This window comes from Capricornis sumatraensis, chromosome 13, assembly GCF_032405125.1.
Source record: "Capricornis sumatraensis isolate serow.1 chromosome 13, serow.2, whole genome shotgun sequence".
Classification (NCBI taxonomy): domain Eukaryota; kingdom Metazoa; phylum Chordata; class Mammalia; order Artiodactyla; family Bovidae; genus Capricornis; species Capricornis sumatraensis.
In genome coordinates this window covers 57,475,769-57,487,790 of record NC_091081.1, presented here as the reverse complement: position 1 = coordinate 57,487,790, position 12,022 = coordinate 57,475,769, and the positions used below count along the sequence as shown (strand labels likewise).

Here is a 12,022-nt window from a genome sequence, read left to right as displayed (position 1 = left end):
CCATAGATCCGGGCAGGACAGTTATTGCAGCTAACGGCAGAAAATAGTCTAGAGGAGGTCAGAGCCTCCTGCAGGACTTGGTGGTTCAGCTCTCTCCCAGTCTGGTCTGTCTTATCTCCTTAAATAGGACCAATCAGGCCAACTGACCTATGGCTCTCCTTATCCCGCTGGAACCTGAACATTCACCTTATTCTCCTTAAGGCTTGACCTCTTTTCTCTGATTCCTGGAAATGTTTTTAGGTTTCACCTGATTTTTTGCTCTGCCATCACTAGACTAACCTAGTAGAAAATTTTGCATGAGAGTTACTTACCTCATTTAAGAAGTACTGACTAGAGACAGGGCAGTAACATTAGGGATAAATAAAAGTTTTGCTGTTCATTTGAAAGGAAAGAATGGCCTTTATTGAGAAAAGTAAATAAAAACATTTCCATACATGATCATGTGAATTTAGCATTCAAACTGGAGACTAATCGTATGTTTCAAGTTTATTAAAGAGTAAAAGAAAGGGTCTCTTTCAAGAGGGAAAAAAAAAGAATGCTGTATAAGAGCAACTGAAAACTAAGTAGGAACAGATGTGCATGCCTTTCCCTTTAAAGAGTCAGCACAGAATTTATATTCTGACATTTCCTTTAAGAACAGGAGGTCAACAAAAGAAGAATGAAATAGTTGCATATTGTAAACTGGTCACAGTGACACTTGTAGAAAATATCAGAAGTAGCAGTAAATGGAAAAATGCCCAAAATGTATGCATCCAAGGGAGGCTAAAATGCCCTTTCCTCACCTATTCACCTAAAGAGCTCAAATTCATCCAGGTTCTAGCCCAATCATCACCACTTCTGGAAAATCACCACTCTCACTGCCAAGCAGCACCCAGTGCCTCCGCCCATGGCTCCATTATAACATTTGCCACACTTTGGGGATCATTTACACTTCTTATGTCTCCTCCCTTTCTTCAAGACTAAAAAGACTGTAACTTGCTTTTTCTGTTATTCCTGGTGTCTGGCAAAGGGGAAAGGCGTCTATCCACTTAATTAAGATCTGCTACGATGTTCTATGTAGAGGCAACTGTGTCTGTATGTGTTTTGAAGAACATATAAAAATCAGTAAGATACTTCTATAAAGAAAGAGATATCCTTCTGCAAAGTACAGATAAAAAGCTTTGTTATTATACATAAAAGAAACATAAGAAGATTCTAAAAGGTGGAGAGGAGAAGGCAGATAGGCTAGGGACCTCAAGACCCAAGGAGCAACACTGCAGTGAGTTTCCCTGGGTTTTCTTTTAGTTCGTATATCCCATACTTGTTGCTGAAAAAGTCAGCAACCTGGAAATTCCAATAAGTAAGGACAAAAAGAAGCCCCAAGAAAGGCCTGCTATCTCTCCAGCCAGAGGACCAGAGGAGGAGTGGCCTAGCAGGAAAGAAAACAATAACCACTCCACTCCAGCTAAACATCACCATGTTGGGAAAGACAGGGGCTTGCCAGACTGTGAAGAGTTGCCCCAAGTTCTCTGCCAGAATAGCATCAGAGAAGGCTGAGTAGGAAACTGATAATTTTATTCCCACTAGTGATAAAAAAAACAAAACACTTTCCTTGCCTCCCCTGTCCACAGCATCAATGAAGACGACATGCGGGCACTAATGAGGATCCCAGCACATCCAATGGCGCCCACTCCAGTGCTCTTGCCTGGAGAATCCCAGGGACAGGGGAGCCTGGTGGGCTGCACTCCATGGGGTCGCAAAGAGTCAGACACAACTGAGCGACTTCACTTTCACTTTTCACTTTCATGCATTGGAGAAGGAAATGGCAACCCACTCCAGTGTTCTTGCCTGGAGAATCCCAGGGACGGGAGAGCCTGGTGGGCTGCTGTCTATGGGGTCGCACAGGGTCGGACACGACTGAAGTGACTTAGCAGCAGCAGCACATCCCAGACAGGGAGGCAGCAATGGAGATAGAGTAGGATATTGAATTCCCACTCTGTCCAGCAACAAGGGTTTCTCCTCACTCCAAGTGTCAATAGAAGGTAAAAAAACCTGGACTCTAACACAACTGGCATTAATAGGATAGTGCCCCCCATTCCCCTGCTAAAGTCAGCTAAAGCAGAAAGTGTAAATGAGATCCACAGTCTCAAACATAACCCCTAGAAATCCAGGTTTTAGCTGAAAATCATTTATTACAAGGACCAGAAAAAATACTTTTGAATGAAAAAAGATAACAGGTGCCAACATAAAGACAACAAACACATGTAGGAATTATCTGACAAGGATTTTAGAACATCCATCATAATGCTTCAATAAGCAATTATGAACATGTTTGAAACACATGCAAAACTGGAAAGTCTCAGCAAATAGATAAACATTCTCAGCAAGGAAATAAAAGCTATAAAGAAGAATCAAATGGAAATTTTAGAAACAAAAAATCCACAATAACTGAAATATAAAAATCAATGAATAGGCTCAACAGCAAAATGAAATTAGAGGAAAGAATCTGTGAAGTTGAAGACAGAACAATAGAAACTACCCAATCTGAATAACAGAGAAAAAAGAAACAGGGGGAAAAGAAAAAATGTATAGAACTTCAGGGATCTGTGGGACTAAAATAAAATCAATGAAACTTTCTAAATAACTAAATAATTTACAGATGCAAACTGTATTATCTAAAGGTTTTGGGGCCCCTAAGCTATTGAAGAACAAGTGGAATGTGAAGGACAAATATAGACCTTTGGTGTTATTAATAATATAACACTTAAATCAGACTCAAGTCGCCTAAAAAATGGATGTAGCTTTTGAACATTCACAGGTTGGTACTGAAGGGTATATAGAGTCTATGAAGTGAAGAAAGTCAAGTTCATTTATCATGAGTATTAAGAAGATATAAAATGATGGTAATACATTCTCTTCAAATCAATGGAACTTCAAAATGAACATCTCAGAACAGTACAACTCTGTTGCTAGTAGAATGATTTCTGTGTATAGAGGAAAACATTTCTATTATTTGGATGAAAATGCTATTTTGCATGAGTTGACAAGCCCCATGAAGTTTCACTAAGACAAGACACACTTTTAATGTGTAAATAACTATTTACATATGTAATGTGTAAAATAACCATTACTGGAGTTATTTTCAACCTATATTATCAGTGATCAGATTGGGAATATTTTTCTTTTTTAGTAGAAATGTAGAATAAAATTTTATAAAGGGTAGATACACTCAGTACAGATGGCCCCTCAAAGTTTAACCTGAAAGAATCATTAAATCTGAAGAAACCCAATTACAACTTAAAAATAGTTAGCTTTTGAGGGGGTGTACAGAAGAGATAAAAATAGGGCTTCAAATATTTCTGCTCCCATTAACTTTTCTGATTAAAATGAAAATAAATGAATATCCAAGTTAAAAAGAATCCAGAATCACTTTTAAATTACTGTGAATAAACTAATGAAATACGGTCTAGTCCAATCCTATTCATTAGCCTAGTGTTTGTCAGCATCATAGAAATTTATTAATGATAATATGATTCAAACATCTGGTGTCCAGAGAACGTTCACAGCTCCTTCTGCCCTTAAGAGAAGCAGAAGAGCAGTTTTAGGTATGATCTGTCTTTATTCCCAAATCTGAACAATTCTTACACATTCAAACATGTGTGAGACTCAGTAGGAACACTTTCCTACTGTTATGCGGAGGCCACAAGTTTCCCTGAGAAGGTCGTGTATCACAGAGGATTCCCAGTTCTAACTCTGGTCGACAGTCTCCAAACAATGCAACAGTGTAAATAGAGGATGTATAAAACAGAAGGCTCTTTCACAAAGATTTACTGCCGTGTTTTTGGAATAAAAAAAGTATCAGTCTTCTTGGTTAAAGGTTGGCAAATGTGTTTTCAACTTTAAAATGTCTGAAATTGGCTCTTTTCTTTCTTGATAGAAGCTGAGTCCGGTGATGTGTTCAACATCTGTGATCCGAGCTCTGTGTAGCTTCAACAATTCTTCAACCCATAAGGATTCATGCTTCCCGTGCTATGAGGGTGGGAAAGGAAGACAAGTCACTGGACAACAGTCAATCCACCTTCCCTAGACTCTCTGCATCTCCCTCATTGTAATCAGCCATGACACCCTGTCTCTTAAATGGCAGATGCCATGGGAATTGTTAGGCATAATCCCTGCTCTTGAGTAGTTCACCATCCAATACATACCATTCATGTTTGTTTAGTAGATGTATCAAATCTGAGGAAAGTATATGTGGAACAGATGTACCTACATTGCCTTGGTGCAAGAAACACCAAAGCATGGGGTTAAAAATATTGGAAAACAGAAGTAACATGCCATGGTAGAAAGAATATGGGAATTAGCAGAAAGGAACTTGGAATGATGCCAAAGAACTGATGCCTTCAAACAATGGTGCTGGAAAAGACTCCTGAAAGTCCCTTGGACAGCAAGATCAAACTAGTCAATCTTAAGGGAAATCAACCCTGAATACTGATTGGAAGCACTGATGCTGAAGTTGAAACTCCAGTATTTTGGTCATCTGATGCGAAGAGCACTCATTGGAAAAGTCCCTGATGCTGGGAAAGATTGAGGGCAGAAAAAGAAGAGGACAATCAGAGGATGAGATGGCTGGATGGCATCACTGATACAGTGGACATGAACTTGGGTAAACTTTGGGAGACGGTGATGGACAGAGAGGCCTGGCATCCTGCAGTCCATGGAGCTGCAAACAGTCAGAATGACTGGGTGACTGAACAACAACTTGGATTCAAGTTCTACTTCTACCATTATCCTATCAGGTAAACTGAGGGAAGTTATTTAATATCTGAATACTAATTCTCTTACCTGTGCCCTCCTCACAGGGTTGCTCTAAAGATCAAACACAATGATGTGTGCAAAGAAGTTATACAAATGCTAGTTCTTATCAGAATCAGTTATCTACACAGTTGCAATGAAGAAAGGGTTAGAGGAAGTGGAAAAATACACTTTCACTTCTGGTGAAGTAGTGAAGTTCTAGCTAATATGAGATCAAAAAAGAATTAAAAGGCTTATGCTCTGGCACATGGAAGCATACATCTATATGTTGGTGTAAATTTTTCTGAAAATGGCGACTGGAGAAAGTCAGATGAAGAACATAACCTCTGGCTGGTGTGCTATGATTATGCTTTAAAGACATACTTCAATAAAGTTTCATGTGCCCTGATGATATTATTAGTTGCAAATAATAAATACAGACTTTTCACATAAAAGGGAACAGATCAATAATTTCCATTTTCCATTAGCTTCCAATCATCCACCACCCAGTACTGCTATTATACTCAGTCTCCTCCATTCCAGCAACCCTCACTCTGGCTTTCAAGGGAAGACCCTGACTCAGTAGACTACTTGGCCAGTAGATACTGGCCATCTGTTCCAGCATTTACATGAATAAATAAAAGACATCTGTTCTCTCAGGCCAAAATCCACTGTTTCAGACATGAAACAGAAGGGGTCAGTAAGTATATATGCTATGTGCTTAGTCGGTCACTCATGTCCAGCTCTTTGTGACCCCATGGACTGTAGCCCACCAGGCTCCTCTGTCCACGGGGATTCTCTAGGCAAGAATACTGGAGTGGGTTGCCATGCCCTTCTCCAGGGGATCTTCCCAACCCAGGGACCGAACCCAGGTCTCTCTCATTGAAGGTGGATTTGTTACCATCTGAGCCACCAGGGAAGACCAAGTATATCTGATACACCTTCAAATGATTCACTTTCTGGTTCACGTCCAGTATTAAGTGTCTTCTGGTTACACTGCCATAGAATTTGTTAAATGCTTACATTTAAAAAAGCTATTATTATCAGTATAATAGCTTTTGGAATGGTACAGATGGAAAGGAACTTAACACCTAATTCAAGGCACTTAACATCATTTTGGTTAGTGAAATGTAAGCATAAATCTATTGCAGCCCTTTTTTTCCCCAGAATTTATACATGGATTTAGTGGCTAAGCCATATGACGTCAACTAAGTTTTTATGTTTTGATCTTACTGTTAGTGCTTTTAACAGACAAGAATAATCTTCTTTGAATAAACTAAGAGGATCAAGTTTAAAACGATTCTATAATCTCAAACATGTATGTTCTAGTTACGTCTTCTTTTCCCACAGTAATGTCAGACGTAAGACCTGCACAAATATATTTATCTATCAATGCTCAAAGATAAGTTAACAAAGGCCACTTACCGCACAGCTTTCACTATTATCAGTCCTGTGAGGCAAAATGAAAGCCATGGTATCTAAATGTTCACACTGTAAGGGAGTCTGGGATGTGTTTTTACAACTTGTTAGCACAATGAAGAAATGAGTTGGAATCAGAACTTCCTGATTACGGATGATTCTGCTGTTTCTGTAAAATATGGTAATACTCACTTTAAGAAAAAAATAACTATTCCCTTTAATGACTATTTCACTAAAGTATATTTTTAATATAATACATCCTCAAATAAAGTTCAGTCAAATAATTAAATATATTGTAAGAAGTAAGTCATCATAATACCTCAACATTTTCTGCCAGATGGAGAAGAAGAAGAATTAGAAGACATAGAAACACAATCCAAATAATGTTACTTTTTATAGAAATTTATTAAAACTTTGTATTTTTTTGGTAATTCCACCTTAACAAATTGGAATTGAGACACTAAGGGGGAAAATCATCAATTTTGAATATGTACAACCAAGACTCTAAAGCATTACTGAGAATCTTTTAAACTCCAGGAAGTTATGAACAGAGAGTGAAAGAAAGAAAACTGGTTTGAGATTTTTTTCATTCTGGCTCCTTCAGAGAAGCTGTTGTTTTAACTGGATCTTCTTTCCTATTCTATAACTTTGTTTTTACTTTTTTTAAAATTAAAGCATATTCTCAAAGATGTCCCAAGTAACACCTTTACCTCATCTTAATTCTATTTCCTTAGGTCTCAAGATTAGATTTGTTTGGGAAAAAGAAAAAAAAAGTAGATTCATTTGGCTTTTTAGTTATCTTCCAAAATTTAAGGTAGTGGTGGTATCATTAAAAAAAGAAACCACAATCTTATGTGGAACCACGATACATAAAGCAGATTAAAATGTGTTCCAATTGAAGCTGTGAATGGGAAAAGCATAAGCTCTCTTCTTTACCCATTCTCCTGCTGCCACCTCTGAGGCATTTACATAGGATCCTTATGCCTTAAAGACTATAATAAAAATATAATTTTACAAATGATGTGGTCACAGGTGTACATGTGTAAACAGTAATCTCTAAGTCAGCCTGAGGGAGTGGTTCTCAGAAAGGGGCTGAATCCCAGTAGATGTTTCACTCCACTTTTCTCATAGACTGAAGAACCAAAGTTGCTTCCAAAAATTTTGCAATTGTTTTAATAAAGATCAACCGATCTCTAAAATGTTTTTCCTCTTTCCTTTATGAAAGCACCACTGATGGTTTCTCAAGAAGGTCACTGTATCAGTCTGAGACCAGAAGGGGGCAGGGCACAACCTTTAAAAACATAACATAGCCCAAGGATATGACATAGTCCAAGGACAGGACACACCCCAAGGACAGGACACAGCCCAAGGACAGGACATAGCCCAAGGACAGGACATAAATTGGTTACAACTAACTAGGTCCAAGGTGGCAGACGATTCAAATTCCACTAGACCTTGGGGGTCAGTATACACTTACAGTAACACATCAGCATCCTAAATGACACGCTCACAGGCACCATGACAGTTCCAAGGCTGACCATAAAGATCAGAAAGTCGGCAATGCCCAATTTCTGGAAATACCCCACGCCTTCCTCAAAAGAGCTGGAATACCCCTCCCACTCATTAGTCTGTGAAATTACCCACCCCTATAAAAACTGACACTCCATACCCTGGTGCCTCTTGCCTTCTGAGATGGCCCACATTCTATCTATGGAGTGTGTAGCTCCCTGAATAAACCTTCTTTCTCTTTACTATGGCTCGCTCTTGAAGGCTTTCCTGTGCGGAGCCAGCAACCCACACTTGGTGGCCATCTCAGGGACTCAGAAGTGATCTGGGACATGGCCATCCTCGTACACCGTACTTTCATTCCTGCAACAAATTCCCCTTGCAGCAGAGTTGGATAAAACTGAAAGCTGTGACATTCAACCTACAGCAACACTGCGGCACTATGGCTTTATGTCTTCTGCTTCTTTCAGGATGCCTCCGGCCACACTGTATCATTCTTTATCTCGAAACTGGCAGTTTGCTAGTTAAACAGCATCTTCACAATAGCCACAGAAAGAGATTTTAAACACTGTTGTTATCTTCTTAACAAAAGGCAGAGTTCAGTATTTAATATGAGCTATAGAATTATTAATCTAAGCTGAGTGGGGGATAAACACTACTTTCATCTAAAAAAAATATTTTACTGAACATCAAAACATCAAAATTAATCAGCTATTTCAAGGGGCTTCCTGCATAATCAGAAATGTCAGCTACACAAATATGAATAGTTAGATAGAAGAGGTTCTGCTGACTCAACCAGATTGTAGTCCCATTTGAGAGCTGTATTTAAGAGTAAATGAAATATGTTCTTACTGCTTCAGAGTCTCCAAGGAATCATAACGTCCGTCATAATCAGAATCAAACACAGGACCGCTGACAACATTGAGACCATTTCTTTCTTCAGCATACCTCTGCAGTAAGGTGCCATGCAAGTATTGCCATATAACTGAAACAAGAAGGAAGACGTTACAGTGTCAAAAGAACAAGATGACATAAATCAACTACGAATCAAATTATGAATCAAAATTAGCATTTGTCATAATTAGGGATAAAGTGAAGTCTGGCCAAAAATCCATCATTCAGCTTTTGCTCTTGGAAAGACTACCCAGCAAATGCTGAATTCAATTCTACTTCAAGCATCCCTAAACATATGTAATATCATGAAGCTGAGATAACATATTATCATTAAGCATAAAAAAATAACAATATAAACAAGGCAAGCTATTCAAATTTATTGTTAACATCGGTATTTTTTTTGAAATATTCTAGAGAATTTTGAACTATTCAAAAGCATTCTAGAGGTAAACTACAATAAAATTTTCCTTGTATGCTCTGTAAGTTACTTTAAGTACAAATGTGTATTTATTCTTAAAAAAGCCAATAGTTGCAATAATTATAATGATGTAAAATCTATTCATTTTAAATTAAAAACAATTGTCAAGAACTTCCAAATAGTTAAATAAGGCAACAGACTGAAATTTAATATCTATTAGTAGATTACATTAGCTAGATAAGTTAGGAGGAACATTACATTCTTTTCCCTCCAAAAGTGTTTATAGACACTTAAATATGAAGCATATAATAAATATGGGACTATATCATAACTCAATACTTATAGGATTCTTTTGTGTACTGGTATTTTTTAAGTTAAACAAACCTATAAGAACATATTTGATGTTTAGTCATTTAATTTGGAGGATCAGTCACTACATATAAATCATACCTATAATTTCAGGAAATTCATTTGAAATTATGATATATAAGATTAAAAATTTTACCTTGAAAACTCTGGTACATGGGCACTATATTAGTAGTAAGCAATGCTTCAGAATATACTTGACTTGAACCTTTATGTAATTCTACAAAGAAAATAACAAGAACAACTATTTCATTCTTCACAAATCACAGTAAGAATTATACTTTCTCATGGGGGTATTTAAAAAATGGGCTATCATCTTAAACTCCTAACACTTTCCCAGGTACTAGATCAAAGGGGGAAATGCAATGTGATCAGGTCCCTTAAAAAAAAATTGGATCTTTTCTTCTTCAAGATGAAGAAACAAAATCTTTAATACGAAGGGCCTAAATTAAACATATTCAAATTTTACCTCATTTGCCTTATTTTCAACTAAAGTATATTGTGTCAACAATCTTTCCTTGAACTCTTTCACGGAGAAAAGTAAAAATGAGAACATCTGGCTTCAGAACACCTACTAACCAGAAAAAACATCACAAGGGATGTCTGCCTTGAAATGTACAAGGCTTCTTTGTATCGACTTCTGGCTTGGACCTATTTTTATAATGCAAAAGCCAAGTTCTGACTTCAGAAGCTTGCTCTGGGGACTGGACTGGATATTGAGCGTATTGACTGGAGTCTTCTGACTTTTTCCTTTTTAGGCTGGCCTCAAAATGTCTTCTCATTAACATACAGATCTGCCACTTGAAAAAAATAGAACATGATTTAAAAAAAAAAAAAAAAGGCCATTCCCCAGGGCTCTGTATCAGTGAAAGAGCAAGCAAACTCAGGCTCTCCCTTTATCTCATTCTTTGACAAATCAGAGCTTTCTTTTTAAACAACAAAATGGTATCTCCTTCCTAAGAACCCTGATGCATCCTTTTGACCTGAGTTTCTCAAATTCTGTTGAAAAGGAATGTAGAAAAGTGAAGAATGTTCTATCTACAGAGGTTAGCCTAAATCCATCACTCTCCAAACAAAAGTAAACAGGTTTCCAAAAGTCAAGTTTTTGATACTTGAAAAATTTCCCTAATAGTTCTATTTCCCATTCACAGTTTTCACCAATAAATAAACAAGACATGCACGTCCCCATAAGAAAGAAAAGGAAATGGAAGAAAGAAAGAACATAAGGGAAAGGAAACATCAGTGAGGAAGAGACTTACGTGGTGGGGAGAGGAACCCATAACTCAGTTTAGCGTTATTTTTATAAAATGAACATTTATGGACAGGACTAAGAGGAATTCGGAGATCCTGGTAAAGACAGTTGGAAAAGTCTTCTGTAAAGAAACTGTCCTGAAGAACAAAATGGAAAGGACAATCAAGGATGAGGCATACAGAACAAAACACTAGAGCTTTATAAATAATTAAAGGTGAACCGCGTCATAAAATCATGCAGTTCTGGTTGTCTGTTCATGCCCTGCACCACTTTTCATTTTTCTATTAGTGTATTCATCTTGTTTCTAACCAACGTGTAAAAACTCTTTATAATATTAAAGATATTAATCACTCGTCATATATGTGCCATTTTTTCCTACCATGTTGTGCTACTTTTGTTTATAATATTTTTGTCTATTCAGTTTCAAACTTTCGTATAGTAAATTGCTGATTTTTAGAGATCAGACTCTTTCATATTACAACACAGCCAAAAGTGGTGGGGGGCAGTAGAGGGAAAGCCATGGAACAGCAATTCAATATGAAAACCTTATGAGTAGTGATGACTCAATTTTTAGAGCTTTCATTATATAAGAAAACTGAAAATTCAAACAGAGTCCTAGGATATTATAATTAAGGTATTAAACTATAATAAGTAGGATGGGGACCAACAAAACACTGGGTAAACTGCTATATACTGAGTTGTCCAAAAAGTTCGTTTGGGTTTTTTGAAGATGTTACGGAAAAACACAAGTCAAGCTTTTGGCGAACTCAATACTACAAAGTCAATTAAAAAGTGTTTGAAATGTTTGAAGATGTTCTTCAAAAATTAAAAATCAAATTAAGGTAGAAACTTTATGTACATATGTGAATGTGTGTGTATATTCTCTCTACATACAAAAATTACATATATATGAACAATCTTAGTGAGTAGTAACAATAACTCTGTTTTTAAAATCTAACTGCTATAGTCAACTAAGCTCTCTCAAATCCCCTTTCTATCCTTTAAGAACATCCTATATCTTACCAGATATTTTCAATTTCTGAAAATCTAGTCAGTCTAGTTTAGACCCTGATGCTGGGAAAGAATGAGGGCAGGAGGAGAAGAGGGCGACAGAGGATGAGATGGTTGATGGCCATCACTGACTCAATGGACATGAGTTTGAATAAACTCCAAGAGATAGTGAAGGACAGGGAAGCCTGGTGTGCTACAGTCCATGGGGTCACAAAGAGTCGGACATGACTTAGGGACTGAACAACAACTAGTTTAAAACTTTATTTCCAAATAAGATCTATTATCTCATCTCCTGCCCCCATTCTCTTTCTCAAGCTCTATTTCTTTCCTCATTTATCTTGCTACTACAGCATCCAGGGGGTGAGGGTGAAGGAGAATGGTGGTCT

General features: G+C 37.3%; 1 protein-coding gene across 1 annotated transcript in view; it reads right to left on the bottom strand.

The window, feature by feature from the left end:
- Positions 1 to 410: 410 nt before the first annotated feature.
- The window catches only part of ENPP1 (ectonucleotide pyrophosphatase/phosphodiesterase 1), a 72,224-nt gene continuing 60,612 nt past the window's right edge, over positions 411 to 12,022 (bottom strand). The window contains exons 21-25 of the mRNA XM_068985435.1: positions 10,633 to 10,762; positions 9,513 to 9,593; positions 8,548 to 8,680; positions 6,196 to 6,358; positions 411 to 4,008 (exon numbers count right to left, since the gene is read on the bottom strand). Coding sequence (XP_068841536.1) covers positions 3,838 to 4,008; positions 6,196 to 6,358; positions 8,548 to 8,680; positions 9,513 to 9,593; positions 10,633 to 10,762 — 678 coding nt within the window. The 3' untranslated portion in view covers positions 411 to 3,837. The remainder of the gene's footprint in view (positions 4,009 to 6,195; positions 6,359 to 8,547; positions 8,681 to 9,512; positions 9,594 to 10,632; positions 10,763 to 12,022) is intronic.